Source organism: Mustela nivalis (assembly GCF_964662115.1).
Source record: "Mustela nivalis genome assembly, chromosome: X".
Classification (NCBI taxonomy): domain Eukaryota; kingdom Metazoa; phylum Chordata; class Mammalia; order Carnivora; family Mustelidae; genus Mustela; species Mustela nivalis.
Genome location: NC_139040.1, coordinates 68738430 through 68757519, shown reverse-complemented (window position 1 = coordinate 68757519; position 19090 = coordinate 68738430). Strand labels below are relative to the sequence as shown.

The following is a 19090-nucleotide window of genomic DNA, read 5'->3' as shown; positions in this document are numbered from 1 at the left end:
CTATTTAAAGGGAAAATGGGGAAAAAATAAAAATAAAAAATAAACAGAGAAGATGGGAGGACGCACAAACTTTAGACTGGTAGGTTTCATCTTAATCACGCAAATCAGGCAAATTTCTAGAATACATTACGGGAAGGGATGGCTTGCAAAACACCTAGAAGGGAGCTAGTGATCACAATGGCTTTAGAAAGCCCTTAAGAATAGCTCAAGACAGGGGATGCCTGGGTGGCTCAGTTGGTTAAGCATCTGCCTTCGGCTCAGGTCACCATCTCAGGCTCCCGGGATCGAGCCCCGTATTGGGCTCCCTGCTCAGTGGGGGGCCCGTTTCTCCCTCTGCCTGTGCTGACAAAAAAAAATAAAATCTTCTTAAAGAAAGATATTAGATGGCATGCTGACCAAATATGCACATAAAGTAGGTCTGAGGGGAGTAACAACATAATACAGACAGACTCCACCCAAAAAGAACAACCGGCAAGAACAATTTCATAGAGACGAAAGCACTCAGATGAGAAAACTTGGAAGTACAAGCTGAAACACTAACTAATGGCAGGAAGGTACAGGACAAAAGGAGTTTTCATTCATTCTTTCAACAACTATCTACTGAAAGTACCAGGTACTGTGCTAGACACTGGGGACATACAATGGTGAGGAAAACCAGGGCACTGGCCGCCCTTCTGGAACTTAAAGACTATTGGAAGAGACAGCTAATAATCATTTTTGGTCCGTGAGCAAATATATATTGACAAACTGTGATGAATAAAATTGAGTGCCAGTAGAGCATATGACAAAGGAACTCAGCCCAGTCAGGGGAAGGTTTCTCAGAGGAAGTGACACTTGGGCTGACTTCTCAAAGCTCGTGACGAATAAGCTAAGGCTGGGGAGGGTAAACAGTAAGTCAAGTAAGTCAACACTATGAAATGCCTGCTTACATGCCAGCTGTGGTCTCTTGCCCTTCCCCTTGGCAGGGACTTAGCTGGGGACTCAACATGCTTGCTAGCCAGGTGGGTGGGCTCAGCCGATGGCTTAGTTGGTGTGTTTTCCAGGGCCACAGGGGCAGCTCTTATCAGGCTGGTGGGGTTAGGACTGAGGAGACAGCCGCATAGCTGGGAGAGCATTCTCGAACAGAGAGCTTGAAAAAATGAGTGGATATTTGGGGCTCACAGGAGCTAGGTTTCTCAGGGTTGGAGGAGATATGGAAGGGTTGCAGATATGGAAGGGGAAGAAGGCTAGAACAAATTCTCTGGTGTTGGATTGACAATGGATTTATCAGATGGACTCTTTTTTTAAAAGATTGATTTATTTAGGGGCACCTGGGTGGCTCAGTGGGTTGGGGCCTCTGTCTTCGGCTCGGGTCATGATCCCACGGTCCTGGGATTGAGCCCCGCATTGGGTTCTCTGCTCAGCAGGGTGCCTGCTTCCCTTCCTCTCTCTCTGCCTGCTTCTCTGCCTACTTGTGATCTATGTCAAATAAATAAATAAAAATCTTAAAAAAAATAAAAAAAAAGATTGATTTATTTTAGAAAGAAAGAGAGAGAGCACGAGCGGGAGGGGCAGAGGGAGAGAGAATCTGAAGCAGGGCTCAATCCCATGGCCCTGAGGTCATGACCTGAGCCAAAACCAAGAGTTGGCTGCTTACCCGCACACGCTACCCACGCGCCCAGTACGAACTCTGTTTTATGTACGTACATAGATAGGCTTTTTATGATTTTTTTTAATGATTTCCTTAACTTTTGCTTTTCTCTAGCTCATTTTACTGTACGAATGGAGTATATAATAGACATACAAGATACGTGTCAACCGACTGTTGTTGGTAAGCCTTCCAGTCAACAGTACGCTGTTAGTAGTGAAGATGAGAAGTCAGAGAATTTTATGTGGGCCTTTGACTGGGTAGGGATTGTCACCCTCTGTCCAGGGTCAACTGTATCTATATCTGTATATCTATAGATATGCACCTGTATGTGTAGATGTATACACACAGACACACATTTATTTCCTAGCTCTGGGGGGTGCCTGGCTGGCTCAGTCGGTAGAGTATACAACTCTTGATCTCAAAGTCATGAGTTCCAGCCCCACACTGGGTGTACAGATCACTTTAAAAAAAGAAAAAAGATCTCTGGATACTATTTCCTAGCTCTATCCACTGAGAGGACCTAGAAACATGGTGCCCCAGTAATGAGTGCCCCAGAATGTGGGCACTAGCTACCATGCTCAATGAAAAGGAACCAGGGATCCTTAGATAAATTACTGACTTCAGTGCTGGGGAAGGGAAAATAGAGCATGAACCAGGCAGGAACACCTGACTGGGTGACAAAGTAAGGAAGTGTTCAGAAGAAGGGACGTGTCACAAGGACAGAGGAGTCACCTTTGAGCAGCAAAATGATGATCTAGAAGTTCTGCACATGCGTGGCACCATCTCCTGTGGACACTCACGGGAGGTCATGCCTGATCTCTACCTCTACAGAGATCCTGGAGAGATTGAAAAGGAAGAGTGGGCCACCGCTGAAAAGGCTGTGACTCAGGAGGACTTTCAGGGTGAATGGAAGAGTCCAGCTTCTGAGTTCATTGCTACTCAACGTGAAGTCATAGACGCCCTCTCTGTGCCTAGTCAATAGTTCCCTGCTGGGCGCCTGGGTGGCTCAGGTTATGATCTCAGGGTCTTGGGATCGAGTCCCGCGTCGGGCTCTCTGCTCAGCAGGGAGCCTGCTTCCTCCTCTCTCTCTCTGCCTGCCTCTCTGTCTACTTGTAATCTCTCTCTGTCAAATAAATAAATAAAATCTTAAAAAAAAAAAATAGTTCCCTGCTGAGGACTGGTTCGCAACTCCCACTGCTCAGGCCACTGACTGGATAGGAACCCATTCCACTGAGTGGTCTTAAGTTGCTCATACACAAAGGCAAATCAAATGGAAATAAAGTTGACAGAAAATAGTTTTTTTTAAGATTTTATTTATTTATTTGAGAGACAGAGCACAAGTAGGGCAGAGGGAAAGGGAGAAGCAGACTCTCCTGCTAAGCAGGGAGACCAATGCAGGGCTTAATCTCAGGGCCCTGGGATCATGACCTGAGCCAAAGGCAGACGCTTAACTGAGCTACCCAGGTGCCCCCAGAAAGTAGTTTCTAATATATATATGTTATAATCCTATATATATCCTATATATATATATAATCCTATATAGTTATAATCCACTATATATAGTGGATTATAACTCACTGAATAAAATAGAAATCCATCAGTCTGTGTCAAAACATTTAAAAAATATGAGTAAGTGGAGGAGAAGAAAATGTTCCACCTAAAAAACACCAACTAGGGCGCCTGGGTGGTTCACTGGGTTAAAACCTCTGCCTTTGGCTCAGGTCATGATCCCAGGGTCCTGGGATCGAGCCCCACATCGGGCTCTCTGCTCAGCAGGGAGCCTGCTTCCTCCTCTCTGCCTCTCTGTCTGCTTGTGATCTCTATCTGTCAAATACATAAATAAAATCTTAAAAAAAAACACCAACTAATAAATGAAGTGAGAATGATGGAAATTTAAAAATTGGACGCCTGGGTGGCTCAGTCGCTTATACATCTGCATTCAGCTCAGGTCATGATCCCAGGGTCCTGGGATCAAGCCCCACATGGGGCTCCCTGCTCTGCAGGAAGCCTGCTTCTCCTTCTCCCATTCCCCCACTTGTGTTCCCTCTCTCGCTGTCTCTCTCTGTCAAATAAATAAAATCTTAAAAAAAAAACAAATGTAAAAAATCAACATTTAGCAACCATTATGGTAAAAATGGATTCAGGCAAGACTCATCAATGGATGCTAAAACTAGGAAGTAGAAGTTTAATGAGGAACAGAAAATCCAATTATCTTCCACAATGTACTTCGCAATTACTTATTAATTACTGGGTATCTGGGACATGCCATCTTAACCTTAACCAGTAATGGGACAAATTGACATTGTGTGACTGTTGGTACAATGTACCAAGAAGAACATATCAATTTTGTTGCAGACCTTCCAAAAATGCTTACACAGAATCTAATCATTAGGAAATATCAAACAGACTGGAGCTGAGAGGTTCATGCTACAAAGTAATTAGCCTGTACTCTTCAAAAATGTCAAGGTCACAAGAGAAAGGATGAGAAATTATTTCCATTTGTAGGAGATGAGAGACATGACAACTAAATGCAACTTATGCTCCTGAACTTAGGAAGGGCTTTATTAGGACAATCGGGGAAATCTGAATGGGGTCCTATGGGTTAGATAGTGGAATCACAACACTGTTGATTTCAGCTGGGGTCCTGTAGAAGAGTATCCTTTTTTTTTTTAAGGAAATACACACTGATGTATGAAGGGATCATGGAGCAAGATGTCTACAATTAATCTCAAATGGTTTAGAAAGAAACACAAAGAGAGTGATAAAGCAATGTGGTAAAATGTCGACATACAGGGAAGCTGGGTGAAGGGTGGATGGCAGTTCGGTGTGCTTATCTTCATCTTTTCTGTAAGTATGAAAATGATTTCAAAATCAAAAGTTAAACACTGTTAAAAAAAAAAAGTTAAGCACTGTTAATATAAATCAACTGGGGGGAAAAGCCAATGTGACCCTGCACTTACTTGCACTAATGCGAGTCTAGCCAGAATGAGGCTGCTGAACTCTTATGTGGGTCAGACCTCACTGGAACGTGGGATTTGGTTCCTGGAAGGTGAGGGGCCTGGATCAGATGAGGAACCGCGCTGAGGGGGTCTGGGAATGTTCGACCAGAAGAAAAAGCCAGGAGGATAGGGAGGTGCTTGACGTCTGTCTTCAGTTCTCCAAAGGGCATCTGGGACAGAGAAAGCAGACTGCTACAGGGAGACAAATCTCTGTTCAGTATGAGGAAGAGCTTTTTACCAATCAGAGAGCAAAAAAGGGGGATTGAGCTATTTTGGGAGCTCTGGGTCATAGGATGGAGATGCTCTGATAGAGGCGGGACTACCCATTCTTATCAAGCAAATTTATGAGTCTGCTCAATTCTGGGCCCAGTAATAACTAAGGTCCTTCTGATGCAGAGTCCATGGTTCTCTGTTTATCTTCAGGTGGTGAGAATTTGAGCCCTTCAGGAATGAGACGCACCCTGTGTCGGACTCGGATGAACATCTCCTTCTGTTCACATGGGGCATGACTCATCCTGCTTTCATGTGGGGCTATTTCAATACATAACATCCTTAGCACCTTGGAAAATTTATTTGTCCCCCAGAGATGAGCTGGTCACTGCAGTAAAAGTCAAAATGCTTTTATTTTAGAAAAATGTCCTCTAACAACATGAAAATAGGACCTGAGAAAACAGAAAAACACACTTAGCAGAAAGTTTGGCAGGAACTTAAATGCTCCACATCTCAGGACCAAACATCTTCAGGTTGCTGGCAGCCTGCCTGCTCATATTCCTTGTCCCAGCACTTCTCACTCTTCATTAAAAAGTGAGCCCTTTTTTCGATCCAGTGCTTCCACAAGCTCACTATACAGAATGTTCACCTAGGAAAGAGAACAGCAGGTAGATTTCCTGAGACACAGGGAGATGTGGCACAGCTTCCCCGATTCTTAAGGGGAAGCGGGACCCCATTGCATGAGGTCCGTTCACTTGGGACAGTCAGCTGTTGTAAGGGAGAAGGTGCTTAAAACATAAAATATCCTTTGTTCTTATTTGGTAGCAAGACTATTTTTCCCCCACCAAGCCTCTCCTGGTTAGCTAGTGGCCTAGATGTCTGCAACCCGGACAACCCCCTGGAGAAAACACCTCCAGAAACCGTCACTGTTGGCCCAATGGGCATCCTTCCCTACTTACACTGGCACGGACAGTGATGCACCCTTCCAGAATTCTGGAAATCTGGAATTCTGTCTTGGCATTCTTCTTAGATTCCACTTGCTCTCCCCAGGCTTCCCACTGACACCAAGTTCACCATCCTCCCTGGTTTTCGCTCTAACACGTTACTGTTTATAATCCCCTCTCGCAGTTCTATGGAACCACTGTGAGGAACAATGATCAGAATCCTTTCCCAGCCAAGGAAAGTAGGGCTGAGTCTTTACCAGGTGCCCAGATAGAACCTCTCTGCTCCCCAAGTCATTCTATCGACCCCTACCCTCTCCCTCCTCACCTGAGTTTCGTAGCTTCTCTTGAGGGAGCCAAGGTGGTCCAGAAAACGCAAGGCTAGGCCACACCATTTTTCTGCAGATACATACTTTCTCCTGCCATACATATATATGCCGGTGTTCCAGGACTTGATCATCAGCCAGAGAATCTCTGCTTCTGGGTAGCCTTCCTGAAATCCAAGAACAGTGTCAGCACCATGTCCCATTACTATTAAACAAACAGTGGGTGCGCTGTTAACACCAAGGAAAGAGCCACAGCCTCCATGAACAATCCCAAGGTCCTTGGGAGTAGGAGGAGAGCATCTTGAAGGTTTGTCAGCTCTAAAATGCTCCACAGCAAGGTCTCATAAAGTGATATGTAAACTGAAAAAGCACCAAGGCCCACTTGGACTGAGTCTTGGTCTCCCTGATGCAGGAGAAAAACCCTATATCTTGTTGGGGACACCCCTTGGTGCTGTCCTCAGTCTATTATCTCCAATTCTCAGAGAAGCTTCTCAAGAAGCAGTTTTATTGAATCTATTCATTTCCTTGACCTGAATCATCAGTGTGTATTCAGAATAGAAATTAAATTCATCTTTAGGTTTTGCATATATAGAGAGATTTATTTTAAGAAACTGGCTCCCACAATTGTGGGGGCTGGCAAGTTGGAAGTCTGTAGGGTAGGCCAGCAGGCTGTATATTCAGTGTATATTCAGGTAAGAGATGATGTTGCAATCTTGAGTCTGAGATCTGTAGGGCAAGCCAGTGGGCTGGAGACTTGGACAGGATTTCACTGTTACAATCTTGAGACAAAATTCCTTCTTTGGACAATCTCAGTTTTTGCTTTATTTTGGAAGGTAATCTGTTTTATTTAAAGTCAACCAACTGTAATAAAAAAAATACTAATCTTTTGTGCTGATAACACGTAGCTAGCTATGAACAAAAGGGGCCATTTCTAAGACGGTCCCTTCACTGAAGGGTAGTTTTTAATGCGGCTGGTGGCGAGATTTTGCAATAATGAAAAGGTTAGTTTGAGGAGCTACTTTCCAAGTTCTTGTATAAGAGATGGACCCCAAAGGGAGCATTCACATGCTCAATTCAGGTTAAAGCCCTGTGTCTACACAACAGGCCCCTGAAGGGGGAAATGTGACAGAAGACTTGGGCTGCAGTTTCTTGGGAGAGTATGTGATGTCTCAACTGAAATTCTTTCACTCGTTTGGGTCTATAGAAATCACCAAGCATAAAACACTCTGAGAATGAGGGTGCTAAGAGGGATAAAACAAAGCTCTTATCCTATAGGACATATAGTGCCTTTGGGGAGACAAGGCATCCATGTACAGAGAGGACTACACAAGGTATGCGAGTAAGGACTAGTCAGAGGGACACGGGCATTAGGTGCTCTGACTCAGTTAAAAAAAAGAAAAACCAAAGGAGCATTAGACTGGCACAGTCAGAGAAGGTCTCAAATGCCACCCTGTCCCTGTCCACTCAGTAAACGCCTCTTCTTTCTTCAAATTCACAAGCCGAGTCAGGTGCTCCTTTCTCTCTGCTTCCATAGCAAGCTTTACACCCCTCTAATACCTCTATCATCTTGCTTTGGTACCATTTCTGTGTTCATCTCCTCCGCTAGACAGCTGAGTTCTGGGAGGTGTAGGGCAGTTTTCTTGCTCACCTTGGTGTCCTCAGAGTCGCACACCACGCCTGGCACATTAGAGGGGTGCAACAGATGTTTGACGGATGCATGCATGAGCGAATGAGTCAACACCCAGTCCAAGGCTCCCTCCTCCATGAGCCACTGCCTGAGCCCCCATGGCCCTCTGCACGCAGCACTACAGCAGCGCTTTCTGACACCATGTTGTCCGTCTCCCCTACGATGCCGGGACTTCCTTGAAGGCAGCACAGCATCTACCTTCATAAAGTCACAGCCTGGCATGGTGTCTGACAGAGCTGCGACTGTAACTGAACAACCAAATGACTGAACAAACAAACCCGGCCTTAGGGCAGAGGAGAAGGAGCTAGAATAGATGATCTGAAGCTCCACAACAGGCAAATGCACAGAAAGCACATGTGCGGCTGTCAGGGGCAGGGGTGGGGAAGAATGGGGAAGGGCGGCTGGTGGTTACAGGGGCTCTTCTGAGTGATGGAAATGTTACAGAATCAGACACTGATGGTGCTTGCACAATATATACCCAAACCCACTGAACTGGATGCTTGAACACCGTGAGTTTTATAATATATGAATTATGTCTCAATTAAAATTATAATGTAGACCTACAGAGAAAGAGGATTCCATGTGGGCAGAACAGAACAAATAAAGACCCGGACTTGCTTGAGGCTGTACACGTCTCAGGGGGACTAACCCCTGTTTGGCCTAAGTGGACAATTTATGTAGGGAAATTAGTGGGAAACAGGACGAGAAATGTGGGCTAGGGCCACCTAAGCATGTCCTAAAAGCTTTTCCTCAGAACATTAGTGTCATGAAAAACAGAAGGTCAATAAAAACCATCACATTAGTTCATTATGCATTTTAGGAAGTTTTACAGAAAAGACATCATGTGACTGTGCTTAATACAGGGCACGGAGACCATTTGCTGATATCTTGTGGAATGTAGTACATGAAACACTGGCCTGGAACATAAAGCGTTTTGCATCAGCAGCCACAGATTTGGGAATTTATTCTGCCAGTAATGAGATAACACTGAAAGTTTCTGAGAAGGGAATGGATAATGATGAAATTAGAGTCTAAGTAAGAGTGAAAGGCCAGTGGTGTTTAGAATGGACGTAAGTGTGAGAAAACAGTGAGACCTGTTCAAATGGAATTGTTACGGATGAAGTGGTGAGGGCAGGAACTAACATGGCGGCAGTGGAAGGATGTAAGAAACATTCTGGAGGAAGAATCCATAAAACCTGGGAACTGCTTTGATATGGGAGATGAAAGATACATCAATTGAAAATGGCTCAAAAGTACATAGTTTAAGTGGCTGAGAGAATGCTGATACCATTGAAAGAAGAAACTGGAAGATGATTCTGGGGATACAGGATCAAGATAATGATAAGCTCTCTTTTAATCATGTCGGGCCTGAGGTAGCTTTGGGAGACAGGTAGGCTGTTGCAGGTATGGATTGGAACTTAGGTAATACTTGAAGTGTATCAATTCCCCTGAAGGACAGAGTTACAGAATGCAGAGAAGAAAAGAGCAGAGAATCATGAAAATGTTCACAGTTGGGTGGAAGAGTGAAACGACAATGCAGAGGAATGGTGTGAAAATAAAGGACAAAGGAAAAAATTCCAGTGAGGAGGCAGTGGCTAATAATGCGGGCCAGAGAAAAGACAGAGGCCACTAGATTTGTTAGCAGTTGGTAACTCGTGGTGCTGCTGACTACAGCGTGGCTAAAAGGGCAGAGAGTGAGGGAAAGAGTGGTTCAAGGTGAGGACAGACAGAGAGCTGGGACCTTGTAGGTCACATTCAGAAGTTTGGTCCTTAAGAGCAGTGGGAAACTACAGAAGAAGATTAAGCAAGGTAAAAGCATCATTCTGTTCACTTGGTGGAAAAGAAAGCGAGAGGTGCAAGGAGATCAGCTAAATGTTTCCTACAGTAGCTGAGGCAAAGATGGTAACTTGAACAAGATTGGTCATGTTAGAGGATGGGAAGACGTGAATGAGTCTGAGATATTTAGGAGGCAGAGCTGACAGGACTTGGTGATAGATGTCTGGCTTGGGTAACTAGAAGAACGACAATACCATTCAATGAGTTAGGAAACAGCAGAGGAGTTTTATTCTCCTTTGTATTAGCTGCCCTCATGTCCAGCATTGCTCAGGAGAATCTTACCCTTCAATAAAGTAATGCATCAGCGCAGCTACTCACCCCAAAGTGACATAGACTGGCCTAGGTGAAATTCAAGTCCATGATGGCAAACAGAGGTGTTCGCTCTTAGGACTTTCTGCGGCTCATAATTGAAGCCAGTTTTTTCTGACCTCACCATCTTAATAAATGCAGCAGTCATACATATCTCTAACAAAACAAGGTGTTCTGGAATGCGATGACTGTCTCTTTAGGTTCTCCCTCGGGGCTCCTGAAGTGATTATTGTGCACATTAGTTTTAATTGAGATATAATTCAAGTACCATACAATTTACCTATTTAAAGATCAATGGTTTTTGGTATATTCACAGAGTTCTGCAATCATTGCCACAATTTAGAACATTTTTATCCCCTTTAAATGGAACCCTGTGCATGGTAGTCACTCCCCAATTCCCCTCAAACTCCCCCCACGTCCCTTGGCAACCACTAATCTAATCCCTTGCTCTAACAAACTGGCCTACCCTGGACATTTCAGATAAATGGAGTCATGCAGTATGTAGTCCTTATAACTGGCATCTTTCACTTAGCATAATGCTTTGAAGATCCATCCAAGTTGTAGTATGTGTCAGTAACTGATTTCTTTTTATGGCAAAGTCTGTTTCCTTCACATGTGAAGCTTCTTATGTTGCTTCTCAGGACACAGCCTCTGTTCTTATAGACTGCCCTTACCCGGCGGGGGGGGGGGGGGAATCTCTAGATCCCTGCTCCAGAGTTTTGGGCGGGGGGGGGGGACAGTGGACCCCTTTCTTCCAAGTGATACACCTGCTTTTAGAGTAGGGTATTGGGTAAGGTGGTAGTCTCAGTGCTCTTGGCTGGCTTCTTTGGGTGGGGAACCTCTGCCCTAAGAATTAGCTGGGGCAAGGGTCCCAGTGGTGACTTGCCTGAAGTAGATCCTTTGCCCAATAAGTGGGGGCTGGGAAAAGGAAGGGAGGCCTCACTCTTTTGGCCATACTTGCCAAAAATTTAGCCTCTGTAGCTTGGCACTGAAGGTCGATAGTATGTGCTGACACCCTGGGGTTCTTTGTGGGACATCATATCCTTTGATTGGGAGGCTGAGGGGAATGGGAACATTTTCTCCTTGGCCACACTTTCCTGGAGTGGAGTTTCCATCATGCTGAGCTGGAGGTGGGGCAGGGAGTGAGTGGGTCATGGCTCAAGTAGCACAGGCACTTAAGGTTCTTACCAACATTTAGTAGATTTTCTTGAATAGATCTTTTGTTATCTGTATGTTCTTAAAATAATTTCTAAAGACTTCAGTTTTTTTCTTCTCCTTCTTTTAAAAGATTTATTTATTTTTAAAGATTTTATTTATTTGAGAGGGGGGAGAGAGAGAGAGAGAGGGAAAGCATACAGGAGTGGGGGAGTGGCAGAGGGAAAAGCAGACTTCCCGCTGAGCAGGGAGAGCCTGATGTGGGGCTCTCTCCCAGGACCTGGAAATCATGACCTGAGCCAAAGGCAGATGTTTAACCAACTGAGCCACCAGGCACCCATAGATTTATTTACTTTTATTTGAGAAAGAGAGCACAAGAGCATGCATGCTGGCGGGGGGAGGGACAGAGGGAAAGGATCCTCAAGCAGACTTCCTGCTGAGTGAGGAGCCTGATGCAGGGCTCAACCTCACAATCCTGAGATCATGACCTGACCTGAAATCAAGAGTTGGATGCTTAACCAACTGAGCCACCCAGGTGCCCCCAGTTGACTTTTCTATAACTTTCACCAGTATGGCTGTGGAAAATGCCCAGTCAGATTCTCATACCGCCATTATAGAGGTGGAAGTCTCTAGAAACCTCCTTTTATTGATAAGGAAACTGAGGCCAAGAGATTCAGTGCCATCTGCTCAGAGCCACACAGTATGTTTGTGGCACAGATAAGAGTAGAAGCCAGGGGCACTCACCAGCCTTTGACTGGTTACCATCTATATTTTTAGTATTTTCCCAAGTACACTCTCTAATTTAGTGGAAAATCTCTCCATTTTCACCTGATGTTAACAAAGAAATATATTTTTGTTTATATAGATTTCCTTGATTAATTCTGTTGTTGAACAGCTTCTGCATGTGTTTCTTAGCCAACTGCATGTCTTCTTTTGTAGCTTACTTACCTACAAAAAAAAAAAAGCCATCGCTTTTGCTCATTTTTTTCTGGTGTTGGCAATTTCTTTCTTATTGATTTTTAATTTAAAAATGGACACATAGATGAATGGAGCAGAATAGAGACCCCAGAAATAAACCCATAATTATACAGTCAATTAATCTACGACAAAGGAGGTAAGAATATACAATAGGGGAAAAGACAGTATTTTTAATAAGCAGTGACAGGAAAACTGGAGAGCCACATGCAAAAGAATGAAACTAGACCACTTTCTAACACCATATGCAAAACCAAACTCAAAATGGATGAAAGACCTAAATGTGAGACCTGAAACCATAAAAATCCTAGAAGAGATCATAGGCAGTACCAGCCATATCAACATTTTTCTAGATGTTTCCTAAGGCCAGGGAAACAAAAGCAAAAATAAACTATTGGGACTGCATTTAAATAAAAAGCTTTTGCACAGCAAAGGAAACCATCAACAAAATAAAAAGACAACCTAATAGATAGGAGAAGATGCTTGCAAATGATCTATCTGGTAAGGTGTTAATATCCAAAATAATATGAAAATGTACACAACTCAACCCCCAAAAAACAATGATTAAAAAATGGACAGAGGACCTGAGTAAACATTTTCCAAAGAAGACCTACAGATGGCCAACAGACACATGAAAAGATGTTCAACATCACTGATCATCAGGGAAATGTAAATCAAAACTCCAATGAGGTATCACTTTATACCAGCTAGAATGGCTAAAATCAAAATGACAAGAAATAACAACTGTTGGTGAGGATGTGGAGAAAAAAGGAACCCTCATGCATTGCTGGTAGGAATGCAAATTGGTGCAGCCACTGTGGAAAGAAAACAGTATGAAGGTCCCTCAGGAAATGAAAAATAGAAATACCATATGATCCAATAATTCCACAACTGGGTATTTACCCAAAGAAAACAAAAACACTAATTCAAAAAGATATATGCACCCCTATGTTTACTGCAACATTATAGCCGAGATATGGAAACAACCTATATGCCCACTGACAAACAAATGGACATACACACACACACACACAAGAATATTACACAGCTATAAAAAAGGATGAGTTTATGCCATTTGAGACAACATGAATGGATGGACCTGGAAGGTATTATGCTAAGTGAAATAAGTCAGACTGAGAAAGACAAGTATCATATGATTATACTCATAAGTAGAACCTTTAAAAAACCCCGAACAGGGGCACCCGAGTGGCTCAGTGAGTTAAAGCCTCTGCATGTCGGGCTCTCTGCTCAGCGGGGAGCCTGATTCCTCCTCTCTCTCTGCCTGCTCTCTGCCTACTTGTGATCTCTGTCAAATAAATGAAATAAATAAAAATCTTTAAAAATACATACATACATACATACATACAGAGAGCTAACTGATGGTTGCCAAAGCGGAGAGAGGCAGGGTTGGGCAAAATGGATGAAGGGGAGAAAGGGATATAGGCTTCCAGTTATGGACTGGATCAGTCATGGATAAAAGGTGCAGCATAAGGATTACAGTCAGTGATACTGTAATAGTGATATAATGGGACAGATGGTAGTTACACTTGTGTTGAACACAGGATAATGTATAAAACTTGTCAAATCACTAAGTTGTACACCTGGAACTAATATAACATTGTGTATCAACTTAAATTTAAAAATAAATAGAAATGATACAAATATTTTATCATTTAAGCCTATGGCATATTTTAAAGCTTTCTGTGGTATCTTGGGTCATTTATTAATTTATGTAACTGAGGGACACCTGGGTGGCTCAGTTGTTAAGTGTCTGCCTTCAGCTCAGATCATGATCCCAGGGTCCTAGGACTGAGTCCCACATCAGGTTCCCTGCTCAGCGGGTTCCCTGCTTCTCCCTTTCCCTCTGTCACTCCCCCTGCTTGTGCTTGTGCTCTCTGTTTCAAGTAAGTAAATCAAATCTTTTTAAATATTTAGGTAACTGAATCTATTTTTTTTCCTGCACCAGCTTCTGGATTGGTCCTCTCCATCCCATAATTAAAAAATGATTTTCCTATATTTTCTCCAAATACCTTCCTATCTTTGATTTTGTTTAGTTCTTCTTTAATTTTTTTAATTTTAATTTTTAAAGAATTATTTATTCATTTTAGAGAGAGAGAAAGAGAGAGTACGTGTGAATGAGGGGAAGGGCTGGGGAGAGGGAGAAAGAGAAAATCCCAAGTAGATGTGGGGCTCTATCCTATGACCCTGAGGCTGAAATCAAGAGTCAGAGGACCAAGTGACTAAGCCACCCAGGTGCCCCATAGTTGTTTTTTTTTTTTTAAGATTTATTTATTGATTTGAGAGGAAGGAAGAGAGAGAAAGCACGAGCCAGGGGAGGGGCAGAGATCAAATCCTTAAGCAGACTCCCCACTGAGTGCAGAGCCAGACTTAGGGCTCAATCCTAGGACCCTGAGATCATGACCTGAGCCAAAATCAAGAATTAGGATCCTAACTAACAGAGACACCCAGGTGCCCCTCATGTTTAGTTTTTTTTTTTTTTTAAGATTTTATTTATTTATTTGACAGACAGAGATCACAAGTAGGCAGAGAGGCAGGCAGAGAGAGAGAGAAGGAAGCAGGCTGCCCGCTGAGCAGAGAGCCCAATGCGGGACTCAATCCCAGGACCCTGAGATCATGACCTGAGCCGAAGGCAGTGGCCTAACCCACTGAGCCACCCAGGCGCCCTCATGTTTAGTTTTTAATCCATCTGGATATTCCTTCTTTTGGTCTTCATTTTTCTGCATGGTATGAAGTAAAAAACAGTATGAATACTTACCACTTATATACTTCTCATTATGTGCTAGACAGCTCTCAAAATATTTTACACATATTGATAATTTAGTATTACTAGTAATACTGTAAAACAGGCACTATTTTTATTTTGTAGATGAGGAGACATAGGCACAGAGTGAGGTGATGTGACCAAGGTCATACAGCTAATAAAGGGAGTGGCCAGATTCTAAGCAGGTAGTCTAGCTCCTAAGTCTGTGTTCAACCACTGTGTTATACTGCCTCTCAGTTTAAAGGTAAGGATTGGCTTTACTTTTTAAATTGTCCTTAAGTCATTTTTTAAATAGACCATCTTTTTCTTGGTGATCTGATATACTTCCTTCATTGCATACCACATTCTCATATATATGTGGGTCTTTTTCTGGGCTTTATCCTCTTCTATTATTATTTGTGTTTTTGTTTAATATCATGCTTTCAAAATTATAATACATTATAATTCTTATATTTTTTCAGACAAATCTCCCCTTTGCTTATTTTTTTGGGGGGTAAGAATTTTAGCATCATCACATTTCATTCAAAAGATCCTATTAAGAGGGGTGCCTGGGTGGCTCAGTAGGTTAAAGCCTCTGCCTTCAGCTCAGGTCATGATCTCAGGGTACTGGGATCGAGCCCCGCATCGGGCTCTCTGCTCAGCCGGGAGCCTGCTTCCCACCCCCCTCCTGCCCTTGCCTGCCTCTCTGCTTACTTGTGATATCCGTCAAATAAATAAAATCTTTTTAAAAAATCCTGTTAAGAAATCCTATTGAGGGACACCTGGGTGGCTCAGTGGGTTAAGCCTCTGGCTTCGGCTCGGGTCATGATCTCAGGGTCCTGCGATCAAGCCCCATATGGGGCTCTCTGCTCAGCAGGGGGCCTGCTTCCCCTACCCCGCCCCCGCCTGCTTCTCTGCCTACTTGTGATCTCTCCCTCTGTCAAATTAAAAAAAAAAAGTCCTATTGAGGGACGCCTGGATGGCTCAGTCAGTTATGCATCTGCCTTCGGCTCAGGTCATGATCCTGGGATCCTGGGACTGAGTCTCTTTGCTCAGCAGGGAGCCTGCTTCTCTCTCTGCCTGCCCCTCTCCTTGCTTTTGCTCACTCTCTCTGACAAATAAATAAATAAAATCCATTAAAAAAAGAGAGAAATACTATGGAGATTTTTATTTTGATTGAATTTAGGGAAACTGAGTCCTATTAAGCCTTCTCAAGTCCTATTCCCATTCCATCGCCATGTCCAGGAACATGGTATATATTCCATTTGTTGGAGACCTGTGACATTTTTAGAGCAGAAAGGGAAAATCTGCAGAAAGACCAAGATTGAAAATAATGGAGTACTAGTAAAGTGCTTCAGGAGGTATAGGAAGTTTAAACTCACATGTATAAGACTGCAGGAATATCTCTTCTTTTGAGAAAAAGGTTAAGATGAGTAAATAAGTACAATGGCAGAATGTTATGGTTGACACATGGGCCATGGGGGAGCTCATACTTAATGTCCTTAACATGAATCCGTGGACAGTTTTGAGAACTGGACAGTTCTGTGCTTTTTTTTTTTAGAATTTATTTTTGTTTTTTTCATAATTAACATATAATGTATTATTTGCCTCAGGGGTATAGGTCTGTGATTCATCAGTCTTACACAACACTCAGCTCTCTGTGCTTTTCTCTAGTGATTCTGCTTATTAATGTCAGGAGAAGAACTGATGGCAGTGGGTCACAAGATTAGGGAAAAAAATGAAACAGCAGGCATGACCAAAAAAAGTAAAAAGAAAAGGAAAAAAGAAGAGGAAAAAAGGAATGTAGTTAGAATGGACTATAAGAGTATGGGAAGAGCTGAGCTATTTGAAGTCCAAATGAGAGCAAAGAATGGGTGTGGGGAAGTAAGAGAGATTATAGTAACTAGAAAAAAAACTTTTGAGATGACAATCTCGGAAATGGAGGTTATAAGGGGGTACAGACAGTGGCTAAAGAAGAGCAAAGACCCGTGTGGTGAAAAACCAAAACCAACCCCCCACCCCCACCACCATGAAGTGAATGGAATGATAACATGGATGCCAAAGTCATTTAGGATAATAAACTTAAGTTACCAAGGAAGGAAAAATTGGGCTCAGAAAATGCTAATTCATGACAACACTGATAATGAAGAGACAGAAGACACAGATTTTAAGTGACGAAAAGCAGCAGGAAGACAGTGTGTAAAAAGCACAAAGTGATAACAGGAAGCAAGGATTCAGGTAATTTAGTTCCTTCTTCTGCCAAGAAAAAGGCAGTGGAGAAGATGAGCCCTCCACAAAAATGATTAAAGAGGGACATGTTGTCTTGAGGGAAGATCCTGCTTTGTTCTAAGAGGAAGAAGGGAGAAGAGGTGAAGACTGATAATACGGAGAATATTGCCTACAATTCTATCAGGGGAAACACTATCTTTTTGGGAAGTCTGGATGAAGTTATAGATAATCCTGAGAGTGAGGGTAGGGATTTAGAAAATGCAGAGCTATTAGAGATTTTGGGTGAGGGGCGGAGGAGACTTGGGGAAAAAAGGGTGATGTAGCAAAGTCTGTGTTTTAGGGAGATATATTTAATAAGGATGAATAGGCAGAACTGGAGAAGAGAAGAAAGAGTTAGAGACTACTTAGGAAACTAACTACAGAAATCCAGAAGAGGCACGCTATCTAAGCTTGGATGAAAGATATCTTTGCATTAACCTCAATTTCAGCTACAATGAGATGTGAAGCTTGAAAGAAGAAAAATTTGATGAAGGAAAAACCCCAGGACCACTGTGCTATGAAAAGTGCTCCAGGTTCAACTCTGAGCTCTGCTCTTGCATAGCTGCATGAGCTCGTTTAAGATATTTAATCTTTCAAGGCCCCAGTTTACAAAATAATAAAACTGAAATAGGTCAACCTTAAAGATCATTCGTTTCAGTTCCAAATTCTATCAGTCAATGAGTGAAGCTTTACACCTTTCATTTCCTTCAGATTTCCTAAGTCTTGTTTATAAACTGTTGTAAGACTGGCAGAAGTAGTAATTCTGTCAGTACTAAACATGAAAGGAAAGATGATACCGACAAACAGACAAGCAGTGTTTCTCAAATTTCACATGCATACAAGTCACTTAGGGATACTGTTGAAATGCAGATTCTGATTCAGTTGGTCTGGGATGGGGCCTGAGATTCTACACTTCTCACAAGCTCCCAAGAAATGCTAATGCTACTGGTATGTAGACTATACTCTGAGGGGCAAACTCCTAGAAAGTATAGCTCAGTAGTCTGAATCACCTTAGCTTCCTTTGGAAAAGAAATGAGGCTGCTTCCTTCTGGGCTTCCTGACGGCTATGCAACATGCCTTGGTGACTCTGTGACTCAGAAGTCATCTGTGAGATTTGGTTTGTCGCTTTTATTTTGAGTATAGGGCTTTTCCCCTATTACCTATGCTTTTGTATGATCATAAAAATGAACCAGGGAACTTCCGCTTCTATGAGATGGAGTAGATGCACTTATCCCTACTCCTTCTACGAAATACAACAAAATCCCTAGATATTACTCATAAAATAACCAGAAGACTCCAAAAAGACATTATTCATAAAACAAATATAAGACGACTCCAAAAGGTAGAGATGAAGAAAGACTGACTAGGAAAACTGGGGCCACGGAATGACATACTGGTTGAGTTCCCTAGGTTTTCAGTTGCTTCATATATCTGAGTGTTGGTACAAGAGATGCCAACAGGAATAGACAAACAAAAGCCCCAAGAAAAGTCTGTTCTCTCTTGACAAAGTACCACAAAAAGGGCAGCAATGCAAGACAGAAAACCTTTAGGTGTTAACTATTCCATTAGAGCTGAACATCACAGAAAAAACTGTGGTCCCAGCCCCACCCACCCCAGCAAAAGCCAAGTGGGGAGCCTAAATTTCTATCCTTGTGAGGGTGTAATGATGCACCCCAGCCACTGCCTGCATGGTATCAGAGAATGACAGTGAGACAAGACTTTAATACCCAATGGCTGGAAATGAGGCATTTCTCCTACCCCCCTGAAGTATCAGTGGAACCTAGACTTCCACCCCAGAGAAGGTGGAGCCACGGAGGAACAAAGTCTGCAAACACTTGTGAAGAGGCAGGACTTTAACCATCACACAGCAGATAATGAGACCACCCCAACCACAGAGTTAGTGGAGGCCATGTGGGGCACCATCTCCACCCAGTAATAACAAGGAATCCTCCCCCTTATTAGTGGTGGCCAAGTGGGGAACCTGAGTGTCTAT

At 43.0% G+C, this 19090-nt stretch overlaps 1 protein-coding gene across 3 annotated transcripts in view; it reads right to left on the bottom strand.

Moving 5' to 3' along the window:
* Positions 1 to 5233: 5233 nt before the first annotated feature.
* Positions 5234 to 19090, bottom strand: part of TEX11 (testis expressed 11) — a 312028-nt gene continuing 298171 nt past the window's right edge. For all 3 annotated transcript variants that reach the window (XM_082716160.1, XM_082716159.1, XM_082716161.1), the window contains 2 exons: positions 6109 to 6273; positions 5234 to 5488 (listed from right to left, as the gene is read on the bottom strand). In XM_082716160.1, the coding sequence (XP_082572286.1) occupies positions 5417 to 5488; positions 6109 to 6273 (237 nt within the window). In that variant the 3' untranslated portion in view covers positions 5234 to 5416. The remainder of the gene's footprint in view (positions 5489 to 6108; positions 6274 to 19090) is intronic.